Source organism: Xiphophorus maculatus, chromosome 17, assembly GCF_002775205.1.
Source record: "Xiphophorus maculatus strain JP 163 A chromosome 17, X_maculatus-5.0-male, whole genome shotgun sequence".
Classification (NCBI taxonomy): Eukaryota; Metazoa; Chordata; class Actinopteri; order Cyprinodontiformes; family Poeciliidae; genus Xiphophorus; species Xiphophorus maculatus.
The window spans coordinates 12896281-12916332 of record NC_036459.1 but is presented as its reverse complement, the minus strand read 5'-3'; the positions used below and the strand labels follow the sequence as shown (position 1 = coordinate 12916332).

Below are 20052 nucleotides of genomic sequence, written 5' to 3'. Positions count from 1 at the left end.
CTTAACTGAACTTAGATCAGCTGCTTCACAATGACAAAACTCAAAAAGAGAAAATGTTGGAACGCATTATCCAACAAGAAAATGTTAACTGTGATAACTATTCTGTTTGGGAAAATAAGCAAATGTTCTTCCTCTGGACGACTTCTTAGCCACACCCAGTTTAAGGATGACTTGTGGAGTTGAAAATTATGATCTTTTGTTAAAAGACTGGGAATTAGTCATGCCTTAATCTCTTTCGCAGGGATAAAAAGCGTTTGAAAAATATTTCTAGGAACAAAAACAAACAGAAAACTAAACACTGTTGAGCTTCAGAGAGCATGCTAAAAGCCAGAGCACTAATTAACCAGCTTATGCAAGTGTGTTATACTTATGTTAATCTTTAAAGAGCAGAATGATAAAAAACCTATAATGTTTTTGCACAATAAGCACAAGAAAAATACTACAAAACAAAATGCTTTTTGAACATTTTTAGCTACATTATTTTATGGCTTGGTATTATTTTATATAAAAGAATAAATTGTGGAAACTCAGCTCAATTTTCTTCTTTCTAATTTTGATGTTTTTCCCTGTGCCCATAAAATGATTCCCTTTTTCCAAGCCTGCGTAGAAACACCACGACAAATGTTCATTAATATCCCTCCAACAGTTCACATATGATCCATGATCTAGTCATCATATTCTAATTTATTAGACAGGATTATAACTTAATAAGAAAGAGTGAATTTTTACAAGCTCATCTTGTCTGCATCCTAAAATGATTACCATCCACGCACACCGTCATTCAACCTGAACGAGAAACAAAACATAAACAGGAACATGCTTACTTTAGGTTCATCTTTACTGATTGATTTCCGCAATATACAAACATCTGGAGTGGGTCTGTGTGTGTTTTTGTGTTATGGTGGAGCAAGAGGATGAGGCAGCGAATCAACTCACATTTCAGTTAAATGACGATTGAAGGAGAGGTCGGAGAGGATGGGAGGCGTTCTCGCTTAAAGGCACAGGAGTTGGGCTCCTTTCTGAGCTTGAGGTTTGCATAAATGAGTGAAGCGGAGACAGAAAAAACGAGAAAACCAAACAGTTAAGTAGCCCACATCGTGTCTGTGTGTGTGTGTGTTTTTCGTTTTGTGTAACTCTGAACCGCCAGCAGCTTACATCTGCTTAATTGAAGCGATCAGTAAAGTATCACAGCTTTAAGGAAAATTTAAATCCTAGGATGCTAAGTAAAAGACAAAAAAAAAAAAAAAAAAAATGTTAGCGCATAAAATCACTGGGGGAGAAAAAGGGAGGTTTTATAAAATGGAGAAGCTGAGCGAGCATGTGGGACGCAACAAACGACTTTGTGTACAAAAATAACTTTCAAAATATCATGTACAAAAACAATGAATTATTATTTCCATCATCAATATTATTATTATTATTATTATTATTATTAATACAATCTTATCCAGAGCCCATTGTAGTCATCATTCAAGGCCCAGTGGGCGGTCTGTGCTTCCTGCTCTGCCCAATAATAAAACATTTATTAACCTGTTAGCCATAAAGTCTGAAAACAATAAAAAAAAAAAACTTAAACCCTGAACATGTTCACCATAAGATATCAGAATAACTTACATTATCTATGGGGAGGAATCATCATCATCATCATCATCATGCACTGAACTTCTTACATCTTCTGTTAATGCAAATATTTAAAGAATAGCAAAAAGAAACTGGAAACAGTTTACATATCTAAACTGCTCTATACAGTTCTTTATCTTTATAGAAAAAAACTATGCATATACTGTACGGCCACTGTTGCTAAAAAAAAAAAAAAAAAAAAGGTCCTTGGTCTTTATAGCTGCTCCTGGTGTGTTATAGGATCATCAACAGGTACAGGGGTTAGCCTGTTGGTGTGTGTGTGTGTGTGAAAGAGGAGCAGCTGGCGGTTTAATATTTCGGTCAAATCCCAGTTTCAAGTGTTTCAGGTGCAACATTCAGACTCTGAAACACAGATATACCGCGAGAAGCCATGAGGAGACATTTCAGGAAGAGGACAAAAACAGCAACACGATTTTGGCCAGAGCTACCGACACCCCTGGTGAAGATGTGGAAAGACTGTTCAAATAATAATAATAATAAAAAAAACCCAAAATATTCATATTTTATTAGAGAAACAATTTCTTACAGAGAAATGTTGAAAAGTCCAGCATGTAATGTCAGTACATTTATTCGGCGAGGGGACAAAAGTTAAGATTGTTTTTAAACAAAGTCACAGCTGGAACAATCGTTGGTCCCTCTTTCAATGAACTAAATGCAACTTAAGCATGTCATAATTTACACTTTTCCATTATTTTATAATTTACTAAGTTTCTACTAGCTCTAGAACAGTGATCAGAAGGATTTTGGTCAGACAGGATTAATATTAAACTTTTCCACATTAATCAGTCCAGGTGGGTTTTGGTGTGAAGATGCTGAAACCGTTTTGTGCCTACTGTTATGTACAGTAGTGGATCCGTGATGCTGTGGGCCCGTTTCTCTTCCACAGACCATGGGAATACTGAAAAGAGTACAAAACAACTAGAGGTCTTTCTGTTAATATTAATTAATAGCAAATATTCTTAAATAAAAATCAGATTTCAGTGTAGGATTGTGCTACTGGAATAAAAAATGAATTTAGTTTTAGGCTTTTGACACATCTTTACCAGGGGGCCCGAAAAGAGAAAACCAGAAACATACATTTTCTTTTTTTAGATTTTAAGTCCTAATAAATAAATGATTGATCTTTTCAATTTTGCAGATGACTTATTATGAATTTTCTGCCGTTTTAAAAACTCCCCATCAATCTCGCAGCCCAAGCTACATCTGATTGGTCTGAAAAATTCAGTGAAAAAGGAGGAAAAAAAAAAATACTTTCTGTTCTTGTGTTTCTCAGACTCGGTAGGGAAATAGATTAAAGCACATAAGAAAGAAAGAAAATTCTCAAACATTAGTGACTCAAAGTCAGATTCAAGGGTAAAATCAAGCAATTAACAAATCCTGTTAGCATACGGACGCCAACAAAAAAAAAAAAGGGCATAAAAATGGAAAACAGTGGAACCCGATAGAAAAACCACAACAAAGTTGACGAATTACTGAATGGTGTTAAACCCCCAGTGCTCCGGTATCTATCCTGATCTCGAGTGAAGTAGCACCAGAAAGAAGAGAAAGAGAGAGACAGCAATACAAAAGAAGTCAGAGAAAGTACCCAGGCAACCTCTGCATACCCAACTGAAAAGGTTGCATCATGAGTACGAGATTATCTAAGTTCGCTTTGAAGATTGTTCGTTCAGCGGGAGGCAGCAGAACCACTTCTGGGACAGAGAACTGCTTCCCTGCTCTCTAGCTTTTCCTGATGAAGTTGCTTTTCTTCTCATTTGGCTTGAAACTAGTTTAAAAGTCTCTTAGATCTCGCTTCATTTAGTGTAAAAAAAAAAAAAAAAAGAAGAAGAAGAAGAAATTAGGCTCTTCTTTTAGCCCTCTATCAGTTTAACAGAGAGAGATCCCATGTCAGCTTCTACAGAAGTCAACAATGTGAGGAGCAAAAACTCAGGAATAAAAGTCTCATATTTTATTTTCCTGTGTGACAGCCTGTTCTTTTTTTTTTGTTTTCGTTTGGGCCAACCAGTCCGGACTCCGTATCCTAATAGGGAAAACAGCCGATGGTGGATGGATCCTTCCATCATGTCCACTTCACAGAGGGTTCTCGAGGGCCTTTGGGCTGAATGCAGCGGTTACCGAACCCTGAAAGGAGAAAGGGTCTTAGCTGGGTTTGGCTTTTCTTTGGACGGAATAAATGGCATCCGAAAGTTTCCCTCCATCCTGCCTGCTCTTAAAGCCCAATATTTCCTGCACACGCGGTCCAAAGCTAGATTTCCCTTCAGCAAAGGCAACGCCACACATCAGAAATATGTCCGTCAGCAACATTCTCTGCAAATGTGCTGCGATTCGTTTTCCCTTTAGGTTCGTACCCCTTAAAACCTCTTTAAACTTATTCACATTTTGTCACATTCCAACCACAAACTTCAATGAGTTTTACTGAAATTTATGTGACAGACCAACACAAAGTAGTACGTACTGTAACTGTAACGGAAAAGAAAAATGATGAATGGTTTTCAAAAGTTTTTTTTTCTCCCCACAAATAAAAACCTGAAGTGGTTTGGATATATTTTAAGAACTGCAGTGTCGACACTTTGTGGAACAACAACTCTCTGAAATTACAGCTGCAAGTCTTTTAGGTTGTCTCTCTACCAGCTTTGTACATCTAGAGACTGAAATAAATTAGTAAATTATTTTTTGTAAAATGGCAGACTGTATGGCAAACCTTTGAACATCAATATTCTTCATTTAAATCAGGTCTGAACTTTGACTGGGTCGTTCAAATACACCAATATGTTTGATGCTATTCTGCATTGCACATAAAGTCCAAGAACAATACGCAAAAATCTCAAAATGTGGAAAAGGAATATGAATAATTTGTGCAATCCACTGAAGTAACCAGTGCGTAAAATATATTAATGAAGGTTGACGGCGCACTTACCCACCCAGGTCTACTTGGCTAACTCCTGCCGTGCTGCCGTCTGATGCAGACACCGCTGGCGATGCCTCACAACAATCAGAGACATCTGGACATTAAAAAAAACCAGACAGAAAATGTTTTGACGAGCTTCACTTGAGACTTTTCAAAATACTTAAAATCGGATAAAACTACAAGTATTTGCAGTGAAGATCCTCATGCTTCTGTGAGACGTTCTTCTGTAAAAAGTTTCACAAAGCTGCTATAAGGAGGTAAATCCCATGAAAGACAACGAGTGCAGATTTAAAGTCTGGCTTTATAACATTAAATTAGTCAGACTGGAGATGTTTTTATCCGATCTCAGTTACTGCTTGGAGTCGGAACCATACCTTCTTTTTTTTTTTTTTTTTTACATGATTATACAGAAAACCTTTTCTTCCTGTACTGTGTGTCAGCTGCAGTCAAAGTCCTAACCTGCTTTCATGTGCTTGACTTGCAGAACTTTTATTACTCAGGCTTTATTATTTTGTTAATCTAATCAATTGTGTTTTTGCACCATTTGCAATGACATTCACAGTGAAAGAGAGACTGTATTGGCTGCTGCACCTTCATGAAACTTGTTTTGCACTTGTGCTGTTTCAAAGTGATCTCCAGTTGGAAGAAAATACCTTCCTGCAGTACTGGTTTGGGTCTTGATGGGACCAAATAAAAGGAAGTCTCTTGATTTTCTTAAAATTAAATTTGCACTCAGTGAAAACACTTCCAACTCGAAGAGTAATTCCCTTTGGATGAAGCCGCAGACCTGCACCAGAACCACTGAAGCAGTAAATTGGCACTAACAATCATTAAACAATCCTCACAGCACTCATTTTTATTGCACCTCTCTGCAGAGTTGTTTTATCTCTCCCTCTTCTTTATCTGCTTTACTCACACTCTTTCTCTAACAGCTGCCCCTGACTACTCTTGTCACGATTATCGCTCAGCGGCTAATTCATGAAAGCTTTCCATTTCCTCCTCCGCCCACCTCTGTGAGCACTCGGACAAGTCTGGAAGAAGATAAACGGAGACGATCTTTCCTGTATACACCGAGGCTAAGAACCTAAAACAACTGAGGAAAGAGAGAATCGAGGTCAGCCAAAGTGTTTTGTACCTTTTTGTGAGCAGCTCCATTCAGCTAAGGCTGATGTTTTCACTTCCAGAGGATCTGAGAGAGGAAGACGATCGTTCAGTTTCAACGTTTTATCCACGGACACGTTAAGATAAAAGAGAAACATACCGTCACACACTCATTCCACTCATGCTACTTTCAGAATCAGACTTTACCAACCCCAAAAATAAAGAGGAAAATCTAAACCTTCACTCCGAAGCGAGTCTCGGGTTTTAATTTCTTTATCTGCTGTCCCGTCATAGAAACCCACGTTGAAAAGATGTTCACACAACTTCAGTTCCTCGTCAATATCATTTATTGTAATTCTTTTTGTGATAGACCAAAAGAAAACGAGGCATAATTGGAAGATGCAAAGAAAAGGCAGTTTTCTTTTTTATATCTGCAATCTGAAAAACGTGGCATGCGTTTCTGTTGTGTCCCCTTTACTATGATACACCTAAATAAAATTCACATAAGACATCCAGGTGTCTCCAGAGCGGCGTAGGAAAACCCCCCAAACCACCAGCAGCTGTAGCAGGGTTCCTTCACATTTGCAATGTGAAACAAAAAAAAAAGATGTTTTTCAAACTCAAATTTTAAAAACTGTCTGGTAATCCAAGTGTAACACACACAGGTGTCAGAAATCAAAATTAATTGACGCCTACTAAGCAAAAATTACTGTATAAAGCCATGTATTCTCTAGAAACACTAATCTTTCTCTTTCAGACAATAAAAAAACTCCAGAAACCTAAAAAATAAATGACTTTGTTTTTTTCTCCACGTCATCTAGACATTAAAAAATTTAATTCTATACTTTTGCAAACTTTCAGAGGGCATATAAACCGTTTACTACAAATCTAAACCATACTTTTGAGACCGTGAACCTCTTTCCTTCTACTTCCCAATGATGCCCTAGTTTCTGTTAGTCCATCACATAATGTGGGCTTAATGTGATAAAACCAGAAAAAGTATTTGTTGTGTGAATTCACTGGACCTGTGGTCAATGCTGCCCTCTAGTGTTGCAACAGCGGTAAAGACTCGAAGAAATCACCACTTCTTCTCCAACTTATTCGTTTGGATGGCAGAGCATCACAAAACATGAGGAAAACATCAATACCTTTTCACACACAGTGCTAAAATTAATCACGGATTAATCACAACCCAAAAAGCGTCAGCCAACCACTTGGGTCTTTGCTAAGCACAGCTCATCTTTTTTGCATTTCAGCCTCACAGGTCCATCCAGCTCGGGAAAAGATGGCCGACAGCATGGAGGCAACCCAGTAAATCTGCGCCACCGCAGATTTACCCACCTGACGACTGTGACCAACACAAACGCACCTGTGGCCAGTATGAAGGACTCGGGGGTTCTCTCAGGGAGAGGGGGAGGAGAGTCGTCAGTGTCCCAGCAGTCTGGGTTAAGAGGTCAGAGGGCAAACGAGAGGGAAAGTTAACAATTGGCCGAGAAGAGAAAGAGAAGAGAAAGTAATTTGCTATGATTTAAAACGCTGCTCTTGTTTCCAATATCATTTATTATTCCAGAGGGATTGTGACATTTTAATATTCCAAAGATTGAGTACTAAAGTAATATTTATGTATGTTTTCTTTCACTGTAGAGATTTACCTTCCACAATATTAAGTTTCTAAAAGAAAAACTCCATCAATATCACTGCTTTGGCTGGTTTTAAGGCCTGGGTGACAAGCTGTTCACATCTTAAAAGTTTTATGCCTGCACACTGTGTGGGTTTGAAATTATCTTAATTTATTTGTCTGTCTATCATATTAATATTTTATGGATGTGTGTTCCGGATTAGTCGTCACGTTTATAGCTGGGCTGCAGATTTACTGCTGCTCTAGCTGGGTTGTTTGATGAAGAACGAGTTCGAGGTTTCACCCGCCAGCGAGAGCCAATATATTTTTCTTGACCAGAGCATTTTTGATTTAAGGGAGAAGATGTAGCTCTGCTGACACTACTTGATACTACATGTAAAAATGAGCCTTTAATTACTTTATTATAGAAAACCACAGCTCAGTTCTTTATTAGTTTTTGTCACAGACATTACCAGGGCTTAAACATTTGCATGCCACTCCAAAAGTAAACGTGCTTAAAAGTGTCCACATCAATAACGAGAACAATAGTTGTACAGTACATAAACAATCTTATATTTAATTGATTATAATCTGCAGGCTCCAGCTGTATTTAGGTCCTACACTGGATTTTTTAATGAACAAAAATGATTAAGTTGATGGTTTCTAATAAGAAATTGTATTAATATTCTTAAAATTGGTAAAATTGAACAGCTAAAGGGTTTAATAAACGCTAAGACATATGTCCAGTGGACCTGGACTAGTATTTACAATCATTTCTAGTTGATGTAAATGATTATTTCCTATTACAGTGTCTTTTGTGCATTTTAATCATAACAATAAATATGTAAATCAAGTAAGTCACACTGAATATGCATGTTCAGATTAAAATATTTGAAGTCATGTTTTTTTTCTTGCTGAGACATAAACTTTAGAAAATCTGACATCTAAGCTTATAATTTTAGCCTTCAGACGACTAAAATGCAGCCACACGTCTTCAAGTTTCTCATTAGTGCCAACCCTGATTAGCGCATCTCCATTTGACGTAACTTACAGCTTCTATTGTTAGTTATGAAGTCAATAATAAAGTTCATCCAACCACCACGATGCAGCAGCTTGCTCAGCGCGCCTCGTTAACAAGCAGCCATTAGATCATTGCAACAATCAAACAGCCGCCGTTAGCTAGCGGTAAATAAAACCGCCACTGCTGAAAAGAGTGCCAGAAAGCGAAGCAGGCCAAGACGCTCAACCTTATTAGCCCTCGTTACAACAGCGAGAACAAACATCTCCACCACCATAAACCAGAATCTTAAAAGTAGAAAAAAAAAAAAAAGAAGAGAGAATCAATAAAAGATCAGGAGGAATTTCAGCCTTTAAACCACCAATCGACTAAACCCACATCCTGTAGTCATGGCAGCAGAGGACAAAACAAGCCAACAGGGTGACACTGCTTTGTTCAGCCCCGCCGTGCACAAATGTGGCACCAATCAGTATCATGCAGTGTTGATCCTTAGCCGTCCGACGTGCACTCAAGTTCACACACAACCACAGGATTTCTCTCATTCCCAAACCGATCGCTTGGACAAACACAGACAGGAGGGGCGGAAAGAGGAGGGAGTTTGGACAGATGTTTTGGCTGCAAATGTTTGCAGCCTTCCTTGCAAACCAAACCAATTAGTGAGAAGTCATGCTTTTAAGCAAGACACATGGAGTAATAGTGCTGCACATTGTTCCCGCTACTTCTACTTGTAAGCTTCCCTCGTGTCTTCTGAGTTTTTTTCTTTTCTTTAACCAAGTTAAGAGAATTTGTTGACATTTACAGTGTCTTGCAAAGAAAAAAAAAAAAAGATCCTTGAATTTTCCCGCATTTTGAAGCAACTAACGCACAAAACTTGAGAGAAACTTAGGAGACAGACCAACACACAGTAGTGCATAATTGCAAAGTGGAAGGAAAAGCACTCAATTTTATAACAAGAACACTTAATACATAAAGACTAAAGAATGATATAAATTTGTTTATTAAACTTAAGATTTTTAATCAAGGTAAATTTACTATTGTCAAATTTTCTTGCAATGGAAAATGTTAAGTACAACATAAAGTATTTGTATTTTAACTACCAAACTTTAATAATAAGTATAACTCCAGATGCTTTTACTGAAAAGACAATGCCGCACCCAAATCACTTGTACTTAATTTCTTAAACTTGGCTAAATTTAGCAGGCATTTTGAAAGAAGGTGACCCGAATCCTGTTCTTATATTTGCGAAAAAATTTATCTAAGCATGCCTAAAGGAATTTTAAAAAATAGATGCTTTTCAATTAATAGAGAAGTTTTAGATCTACAACAAATAACAATCCTTTTCAACAATAAATAAATAAGTACCGGTATATATATACATAAACTAGCAGCTGTAATATCAATGAGAAATTCACTCCATATTTTCAGTTGTGCCATTTTCCTTCAACTCAATTATTATTATTCCCGTCACAATAACAAATTTTGCTGGACGATAAATGATCCCAGAAATTATTGTGATAAATGATAGCATTGCTATTTTGAGACCATTTTCAACCAATGGCATATTAATGCAAGTACACGCACTCAAAGATAAAAAAAAGTAATAATATCTAAACAACACTTCACTTAATAATTGTTCACTTTAGACTAACAGTGGCTCCACGCCGGATAAGGGAAAACAGCCAAAGTGGCAAGTAATGCAAACTAACTACTGGGTGTTTATCAAAATGGCGGCTTTTCAACAATATTAACGACTGCGGTCCAAATGGAAATGATCATGCTCATTTTAATTCATCGTGTGATTAATTGATTTATTGCTTATTTATTTAATAATTATGCAACGACTTGAGTTGGTCTATGACCCAAAATCATAACAAAATACATTTAAATTATTTAGTGTGAAAAGTGAAAAAGTGTGTCAGTGGATTAGCAAAAGCAAAACATATTGAATTAGGAGAGGAATTAGAAAGTGAAAACAGCTTGACATACTTGCTGGGCTTGCAGAGGGTGATGGGATGGTCTGTCCCGCGATGGACATGGGCAGCACCTTTCTGATGGACTGCTGGGTTTCCAGGTGAGGCGAGGTGGTCACGGTGCCCGTCGCCGTGGAGACGTTTTTATGATAACTCTCCTTCAGCTCGGACATCTCCTCGTTCCCCTCCTCTTCAGAGTTATCGGAGTGCAGGGGGTTGGTGAAACTCAGGGCAGTCCTGACAGGAGTGGAGGAGGACGACGACGATGAGGAGGAGGATATGTGGGACGAGGAAGAGGAGGAAGGAGCGGCTCTGTCTGAGGAAGAAGAGGAGGAGGAGGTCTTGGGAAACGGTTTTTCGGGGCTGTTGCAGGAGTGCGTCCATGTCGTGTGGCCGGGTTTCGAGTCTTGCGTCTTCTTTTTGCCGTCACTCGTCACGGGAAGGTGGTTCGGTCTGGTTAGGACACCCTCGTCCGAGTGGCTCTCTCCGCATCCGCCCGACCCCCCCTCCGTCCCGGAGTCCTCCGACAGAGAAGAGCTGGACGTCAGCAGGGTTTGACCGGACCGGGCTTTAAAGGCGTGGGCCCTTTGCAGCGTGGAGCCACTGTTAGTCGAATTGTTGGCTCCTGTGGAGGAGGAGGTGTCGAAGCTGCGAGGTCCTTCCTGCAGCGGCACCTTCTTGATCTCTATGCTGAGCTTCCTCTCGATCCGAGGGGCGCCGCAGCATTCGACGACCGGCGACAGGGGCGAGGAGGGCGTCGGAGTCTGGCTCGGGCCCAATTCGGACTTTGTCGACTTTGACGAAGATTTGTTGTTGTAGTTGTCGTTGAGATCCAGGTGTGAGACCTGGGTCTGCTGATTCTGGCTTTGTACATTCAGATCTCTGGGCTTTGATTGGCTGGCAGGTTTGTGGAGACTGGATTCGGACTGGTTCTGCTGCTTATTCGCTTCTTCGTTCTGCAATCAGCAAGAAACGAGACGTGATCTCCATTCCGGAAAGAAAAAAACATCCAACAAAGCAATCTTTGATTTCCTTATATCATATGGGATGAAATAATCCTAGATTTAACCTGATAAGTGTTATAAATAAAGCAAATGTTTCAGCACACGTAACTAATTCTGGAACTTGTTGCTTCTTTTCTAGGAAGTCAGTTTTATAAGAGCTTTTTCTCATTTTGTACCATTAAAAAAACTATAAATAAAAGCTAATAGTAAAGACAAGTACAAATCAGTCAGCATTGGTTTAAAAGCACCTGTTACTGTGAAACAGTAACAACTTAATGTCAGTCGGACTTAAAGACAATCAGTCAAACAATTACGAGAGCAAAACCTAAGCAGCTTTGTTTGTATTCATGACTGCATCTCATTCAGGTATTATTTTGTTGATTGGTCATTCAGTTAATCTGGTGATACGCAAATAAAATATTTATTTTATTAAAGTCCCCATGAACCGAATATGGTTCATGGGGACTTTTACAGACAACTTTAAAGGACAAATACAAAACTTTCCTGTGACATATTCCTACAGCACAAATATTTTAATAAATGGTAATAGTTTAGCATGTAGTCTATTGTTGTTGTTTTTGTTGCTGTTGTCGTTTTCTGCCTCTGGTGTTTTCCAACCACATTTATGAGATCTACACATGGTAGTCCCCTCATTTCCTTGTTTAAGCTGAGCCACAGTAGAGTTTGTTATTGCTTTGTGGGAGAAGAGATGAGAATCAGACCTTGAGGGAATTTGTTCATTTTCTTAAATCACTTTTTAGTCAAAGATCTTTATGTAAATAAAGCCTCAGTCACATATAATTTCATTTTGGATTCACAACAAAGCTTCTACAAACAAACTTAATGTTCAATTGGCATAAAATTACCTAAAGGAACAACTCAACCAGGCTTCATAACTTTTGAAATTAACTTTACTGTAATGCTGTGCACTCTACTATCTTTCACGAATGACTAAATAACACAAATATATTTCAGTTTACCTCTTTCAGGCTGCGCTGTGTGGTATCCAGGACATGTATGACGGGTTTGGGATGGTAGCGGTCGTTGTCCTGCCGTACGTTGGTGACGGTGGGGAAAGCAGACGGGGGAGACGGGGTGAGAATCGGGGGGACGGGGTGAGCCTCGGGGGGCTGGAGAATCTCCTCCTTAACGTCACCTTCCACCTGCGAACTACACCAAACCACAGAGGAAGTAAATGATTAGTTTCTGATGTAAAGAGAGAGTAAAAAGACAAAGTTGGTGAATTTAACTGTCATTCCATTTGTTTCGCATACTGTTTAATGGGAAAATAATATTCCTCGGATGTGATATCACCACTAGAGGGCAGGCTTTTAAAGCGTCTGGCAGTACAGTCCAGAGTTGCTCTGCTGAGACAAATGACATATTCCCAGATTTCAGGGTTCGACTCTCGGGACGTTTTAGCCCATATTTTGTGGATTTACAGTAAAAATAGTATCTGAGCAAACCGAAAAACATCCTTAGAATCTGATTTATTTCTCTTTAGCAAACTTTAGATTCAGGGATTGTAAATTTCCCGCAAAAAAAAAGAAAATCTCTAAAATGCACAAGTAGTCTTGCAGAGCTTCAAGTGTTGCACAAATTCAGCTGCATATAAGTGTGAATCACACACAGGATACAAAGTTACACACTAAGGCATCATTCCACTCCCCCAAAACGGGCGTTTACATGCTGGTGCGCATGCAACGGCAGCGATGCGGAGAAACAGCGAAAGGATGTGGTGGTGTGCTAATTCAAGAGCACATGACTGAGGCTAGAGCTGAGGCAGGAGTGACTGCACATGATGCTGCGTGGATCAAAGGCAGACAGACAGAAAGAAAGTCAGACAGGCTAGAAGCACAAGGGGATTTCCTTTCCTTCTGTGCGGCAGTCAAGCCATAAAAGCCTTTGTCATTAAGCCTAAGTTCTGGAGTACAGCTGTCACTGGCTTATTCTTTGAAAGAGGCTGCGAACTGCTGAGCTTTTCATTGTTTATTTGTCTCTGCGTTACACTCGGCTGAGGCACGCCGAAGCTGTTAAAACGTTGAAGAAAGTAAGCCCACGAGATGTTTGCTTTCCTTTATAAATACTGTAACAGTAGAACGTCGAGTTATTAAGTTCTGTTTTTGAGGTGCAGAGCTTTTCAAACCGTAATAATGTCCTGCTGAATCCCAAAAGTCGCCTATTGGAAACTGGAGCACGTTAGGCTAAACGTTATCCTTTTATTTTCTTTAATAAAGAAAAACAAACACCCCAGAGAATATCTAATTTTTATCATATTTGTTGCCTCGAGAGGCCAAAATTATATTTAACAATAACAATGACGACTTCCGCTGACACCGACTGCTTCTATAGGGATTTGGATTATCTATATAAAACTACATAAGATTAAATGTGAAACCTGAATGATTTCTAGGGGACAGAAATCATTCTGTTCTCTAGAAACGAGCGGCACCAACACTAAAACCTGCACAAGACACAAGTGGTTTAACACACTGACACAATTCGATTTATCGAATTAATCATAATGAACCCGTTATTGAAATAATCGCCAACTAACTCAAGTAATTGATCTATTGCTAAGACGCCATTTGCCCAAAAAAAAAAAAAATCTAAACATACTCAAAGCACTAATTAAGCAAAAACTGTACAAATAATATTTTGTATTTTTGAAGTTTATTGAATGTTAAGTCAATAAAGTAATGTTATGTTGCTGCCTTTTAGGCAATGTTTCTTTCCTTATTTCAAAAAGGAATTAATTCGAATGGTTTGCCGTCTTTCTAATATTGTCTGAAAACGACTTAAGTGGTTAAATGAAAAGTCTGCAGAATGTGCCAATTTTTTTCAATCAATTAATTGTCGGAATAATCGATGGAATTGGAATTGCCAAAAAAAAAACAACTTAATGTCGTATCATTAAGAAAGAACAACCATCAGCTTCTTGTCTTCAGTGTTTGATTTTTTTAATCATAATCCGTATCTCATGATCTTAGGTGAGGTTTGGAACACTATATTGGTAAATCATGAATTTGTTTATTTTTTGGCGTAGCTCTTCCTTCACCTCGACAGTCTGAAGCAGTACTCGCTTTTCTCATTAGAAGACAAGTGGTTAAAGTCCAAAGAAAAACTCTGAGAGAGATTCAGAAACCTCAGAGAACCACTGAGAAGATCAGCTTAAAAGGTTAGGAAAAAGGTTTGGCTGCTTAGAAACGAAATGTGAAGTAGCGAGGGACGATTCAAACACTTCATAATAAGATTAACAAAGGCATCTGTTAAGCAACTCCTTCATGTTACTCTATCCAGCTCCTCTGCTAAGTTCTCCTTAGAGAGGGTGTTGCGTTTTAAACAGCGGCACGGTTTCTGCTGCTCGCTTTCGTAGACGGGAAGCTTAGAAAGACGTCTGCTTGTCCCCCGTTGCATTTCAATAGATTCACACCGACAACCGAGAAAAGTGGCAAACCGTACGTGCAGGCCACAGATATTTAGGTCGCTCCCTCACTCTCTAGAGCCGGACAAGTACGGCTCTTTCATTCAATATTTGAGATTCTCTGAGTGAGAACTCAAGAGCTATTGAGGACTAAAAGCCGAGTGTGTAAATAAATAAGCACATGACAAAGCCATGACTCCACTCCTTTACACTTCCTGCTGTATCTCCCTCCATCTCTTACACACACACAACTATAATCTCCCTTAAACACACACACTCACCAAAGTGACCCAGTGGGAGTGCGGCTGGCAGAACGTGGCTTATCTGGATAAAAATAGCTCGTACCATCAGCCGATTAGGCTTGAATAAGTTCTTCACATTACGTCTTGAGAGACAGAGGAGAGATACTGAGACGTCAGAGGACAAGAGGCATAAGAGACGCCCAGAATACCCTCTTCTGTCCCACTTCCAGGAAATCTTGCTCTCTTGGCTGCGTCTCAAACTTGAAATTTGTGTGTTTTAATAACAGGAAAGAAACTCTTCAGTAAACAGCTCACTTACAGCTACATCCTAAAATTAGAAGCTCTGGAAAACGTTTCCCATCAAACCAGTTAGTTAAAAAAAAAATTAAGGAAAGTAACAGTAGAAGAGTCTGAATGTGATAAGAGAAAGCAATAAAAAGTAGATCGGATGCTGTCCGATTTATGAAACTAGAACTTTGGTTGATTTTGTTTACCTCAGAAAAAATGGTTGGTGGTAACAGGAAAATATTTTCCTGACAAAAGAAACAGCACTCAGACAAATGCTTGTGAATGTGAAATTTCTCCAAAAACAAAATATGGGCCTTTACAGTGACTTTTACTTTCTAATGTGCACTCTGTACAAAAACATCTGCTAATATCCACTGATGTTTTTAAACTAAACTGAACATGTTTACTCATAAAGGGCAGTTGCTCTTCTGCCTTAATTTTTTTTTATCAGTGTCTGAGCCACATGAATGACAGGCTACAAAACATTTATATTCTGACTTTTAATTACCAACATTAATATTAGCCAGACGTTACTTTTTAGGTTGGAAGAATGTAGACTTGCATTAGAATCTGAGGGGTCAGGGAGACAATGAACATGGCTAACATGTTGTGACTTTTAGCTGCTTCCCTTCACTGATTTTTACAAAGCGACAGTTGCGAGGAGAAATGGGAGATCTAATGATAACACTGCTCAGAAAAAGAGTACAAATAATTACGTCTACCTGTATGACGGCAGAATTTTCCACTTATCCATTTTCTTTGTCAAAAAATTCAATTATTTTAATTAAAATTTTTGTCTAAAGTGGTCTCTCACCAGAGAATCACAAGGACTGTCACAAAGTTTTATGTCTCTGGGAAGTACTTTACGTCTAGATCAAGCTTCTGATTTTTTACAATGTTTGTCCTAGAATTAACTTTTTGCTGGACGAATCGCCATGTAAATTTTCTTCTTGGGTCAAAAACTAGTTCTGTACAATTCCTATAATTTATTTCAATCATTTTTAAACATTTTTCAACTTTGGACACGGAAATTAATTAAACCACTGTAATCTGCCGACCTGAAACTAACAGAAATAAAAGTCTGTTAGACTTTTATGATGGCAAGACTTTAAATTCAGTCGGTGAGCTTAAAGCTAAGACAACATCTTCAACAATAACTAGGCTGTTTTGCTGCAGCTGAATGTTCAAACAATGAATTCCCTAAATGCCACAAATGATCAAGCAGAGAAACAACCACCACCCAATATGGTGCTAAAGCAAACATTTCTTGTCAAAACTTTATGTAACAAGAAATGAAATGATATACTGCCTCCTGGCAAGAAGACATCCTCTCAGACATTAAAGGTTTAGTACAGAGGCAACTTTTAGGCATCCTTCAACCTCGTTAAAAAAGTTGTCAACTGTTATATATATATATATGGCTGCAAGTAAAGGGGGGGAGAGTAATGCATTCTGTGGATAGACTGTAGTGGAGCAGAACCCCTGATGGACACATACTGCACAGCTGAAGTAGAAAAATGTCAAGTGAAGGAAGGAGAGAGGGGGAAGAAATGAGCAAAAAATAAGATGAAAAAGAAACAAAGAGAAATAATATATTTATATATATATAAAAGAGGATAACTATGTATTTATATCAAAGAGTTAGTGTCTGAAACAAAGCGTCTGGATGTGCTTTAAAGACTTTTTGTTTACAGAGAAAGATGAAAATTTTAACTCGCCTTGGGTCGCGTTATATCCAACGTTATGTAGAATTGCACAGTATTGCAGCATGATTTATAGATACAACTTTGCCTCTGGTAGCCATAACCAGCCAAACAAAAGCTTACTCAGAAACCAAAGGCTGGCTGCATCTGTGGGCTGATTCAGAGCACAGGAGCCAGGAACTGCTCCTCTTTCGTCAGGTTATGTATTCGTCACTGACAAAAACGTACAGTATTGTAATAAATTTTTTTTCTCCCAACACAACACCACCTCTGCTATGTTCAACAGCGTTCCACCTACTCATCTTTCAATAGGGATGAACCTGTTAATTCATCTCTGTGGAGGATGAATGTGACTTGGGTTTATTTAATGGTTGAGTTTAGCTTGTTTGGAAAAATATTAACAGAAAAATGAAGTATTACCTGCGAATGCGAGGAGGTTTAGGCGGCGGAGTGTCCCATCGTTCCTCATCTGACTGAATGCTTGTTTTGTCCGGACTGCTTTCGTTCTGCGCAGACAAAAAAACATATATACAGGATTGTTTTTATGAGGGTTTTATTTCTTTTCCCAATAAATACTTATAACTTAGACATTATTTCTAAAATATAGATTTATCCTTAACTAAAATCGCTTTTGCTCCCATTATTCCTGGCTGAATTGTAAATGATCTTTCAGTTGAATGTCCCGATGTGGCTGAAAATAACTAAAGGAAATCTGAGTGTATACGGGTTAAGTTTCTTGAAATGTAAATCAGAATTTCTCAGAACAAAATTGATGTTTACATCTATTTAACTTTATGTTTAAGTTTGCCACAGAAAATGTTGTATTCAAATGTGCAGAATGTCAAAAAACAGAAAAAAATTCAAGTTTATGAGAAGAATCTGAAAGGAAAATAGGCAAGAAACAAAAACCAAAACACATTATAAAATGTTTAAAGGTCTAAATTAAAAGTTATATCATTAACTGGGTAACCTAAATATTTGGGGATTTAGCTTCAAACTTTGTTAAAATGATTAGGATGATAATGTCCACTCTTCCAAATTTTAATAGTATTTCTACAGTCGCCTTACAAACTCGCATCTTTTTCAAATTGGACGTTTATGGTTAAACTTTGTTTATTATCTAATCTTTGTTTCTTCCCCATAACATGTTCTAAGAAGAAAAGTGACAAGTGACTGCAGCAAAACTGCTCCAGAACAGAGAAAATTATTCTGAACGATACCTTCTTCCTCCAAACTACTCTTCTTTCTTCTTCTCGTTTTTTCAGGCATCGCTTTTATTTTATTTTGCCTGCGATCATAAACTCTTACAAACTCTTAGACTAGAGCCTTTGGTAGCAAACTTCCAAAGCACCGGCTCACTAAGACGACACGTATGCAAAGATGTTTGGTGGGAGACCATCAAGCGCAGAAACGAGTGTGGGATGCGCGTACCGTGTAGGCTTTATTGTTCTTGTTGCCTTGAGGAGAACCTTATGTGGGTGTAGTAATCACTAACAATGGCTGACTGGACCTGAGTCAGGCTGTGAAGGAACTGAGTCAGATCATCTCTCTGATAAACGGTAGGCTGAGACAGGAGTTTCTTTTTGGACTACCAAACAAGTAATAGACGTTTTAATCAGCAGCGAAAAATATAATGTAATAAGAGTTTAAATGCAACAAATGTATTAAAGTGTCACATTTTATTCTTATTTTGTCATATCCTATTCTTGTAGGAAATAGAATGCTATTGAAATTATTCAGTTGTTTTTTGCTCCTATTATTTATTGCATCAAACGACATAAATTAATGTGTAATGGGTATGTTTTCTTAGAACATCGATGATAGTTTTCATGTGAAAAGAACCTTAATGTGATGTTTTCAAGGGAGTAAGGACTGTTTCTGTCTAGTGTAGAATTATTTCTATCTTGCTACATTTGTCTAGAGTTGGCTCCCTCGGGGTTAGCCATTGTTTCGGAATCATCCACACATCAATCCTGAATGTTTCCGAACGGCGCTGTGAGATCCGGGGAAGGTAAATTAAAATCTGGTGCCTCAGAAGTAGCGGAGGCATGTGGGAGTGTCGCTCTCATCAGGATGTGATCTCTGCAGGGAAACGGCCTGATCAGCTGTACCCAGCCACATTGTTTAATAACGTGTGATACAACGTCATAGTTTTCCAGCCCCTTTTTCTTTTTATATAAAGTAAGACAGTATCTCATGTTTAGTAAGATTCTGGTTCAACTTTGGAGTCCAAGACACACGGTGGAAAACAGATACTCTGTATTTTTAAAGACTGAAAGACTGGTTACTCTTTCCCAATGGACTGGTGTCTCGTTTAAGAGTCAAAGTGCATCGATATCAGAGCTTCCTGAACAGGAAGTCATCTGGTTTTCTGCCAGAACTCTCATCATCTGTGGTTTTCAGACACTACAATCTTCCTATTGTTTGTACAGAAGCAGAAACGCATCAAAAACAGTCGTTGAAGAGATAACTGTGAAGACTCTGAGCAAGTTGTGATAGCATTGAAATCATGTGGTAATCTTACCAAACCCTGCAAGCAGACATTTTGTAAGATCCACGAGCTGTGAGCTCTCCTTTAGCTCCTCACATCTAAGTGCTGCGTCACCATATCTGAGAATGTGCTTCTTTGCCAGTGTACAAATGTCTGCTGATCCATAGTCAAAATGTCTGACCTCAATGCTTCAATATACTGTACTGTTCTTCTATTTGCACAAACTCCGACAGCCATTTAATCTTAAAAGAAGTGCACTTCTTTTTTACTTTGGCTTGGTGAGTGGATGTCCCGCTGCCCGTTCGCTTAGAGATGAAGTGTCTAGGCTTTCGTGTCTCTTAACTCCGCTGCACTATTCTGCACGGTGCCACAGCGCATATTACCAAGGCATGTACACACAATAGCATGAGATGATTGGCTGCGTAGCGAAAGTGAACCGTATCGTATCATTGGCTGGACACCTGTCACTCACTGAGTTAGATCGCAAAGTAGTACAGAAAAAGATTTTATTGGTCCATAGTCAAAACTGATGTCTGAGCCCAATGTCCAGTTTACGTTGGACTTTATTTTATGCGCTACATAGATTTTCTTGTACGCTGAGAATAGTGCACGATTGCACAGGCGTGCAGCTTAGAGGGAACATT

At 38.5% G+C, this 20052-nt stretch overlaps 1 protein-coding gene across 3 annotated transcripts in view; it reads right to left on the bottom strand.

Annotated features, from left to right (window-relative positions):
• Window positions 1-668: 668 nt before the first annotated feature.
• Window positions 669-20052, bottom strand: part of ptpn12 (protein tyrosine phosphatase, non-receptor type 12) — a 45803-nt gene continuing 26419 nt past the window's right edge. Inside the window, exons 12-18 of one of the 3 annotated variants that reach the window (XM_023350056.1) lie at window positions 17338-17423; window positions 12241-12430; window positions 10273-11212; window positions 7020-7091; window positions 5685-5738; window positions 4559-4643; window positions 669-3762 (exon numbers count right to left, since the gene is read on the bottom strand). In XM_023350056.1, coding sequence (XP_023205824.1) covers window positions 3753-3762; window positions 4559-4643; window positions 5685-5738; window positions 7020-7091; window positions 10273-11212; window positions 12241-12430; window positions 17338-17423 — 1437 coding nt within the window. In that variant the 3' untranslated portion in view covers window positions 669-3752. The remainder of the gene's footprint in view (window positions 3763-4558; window positions 4644-5684; window positions 5739-7019; window positions 7092-10272; window positions 11213-12240; window positions 12431-17337; window positions 17424-20052) is intronic. The other 2 variants (XM_014476034.2, XM_023350057.1) reach the window with 2 other exon arrangements.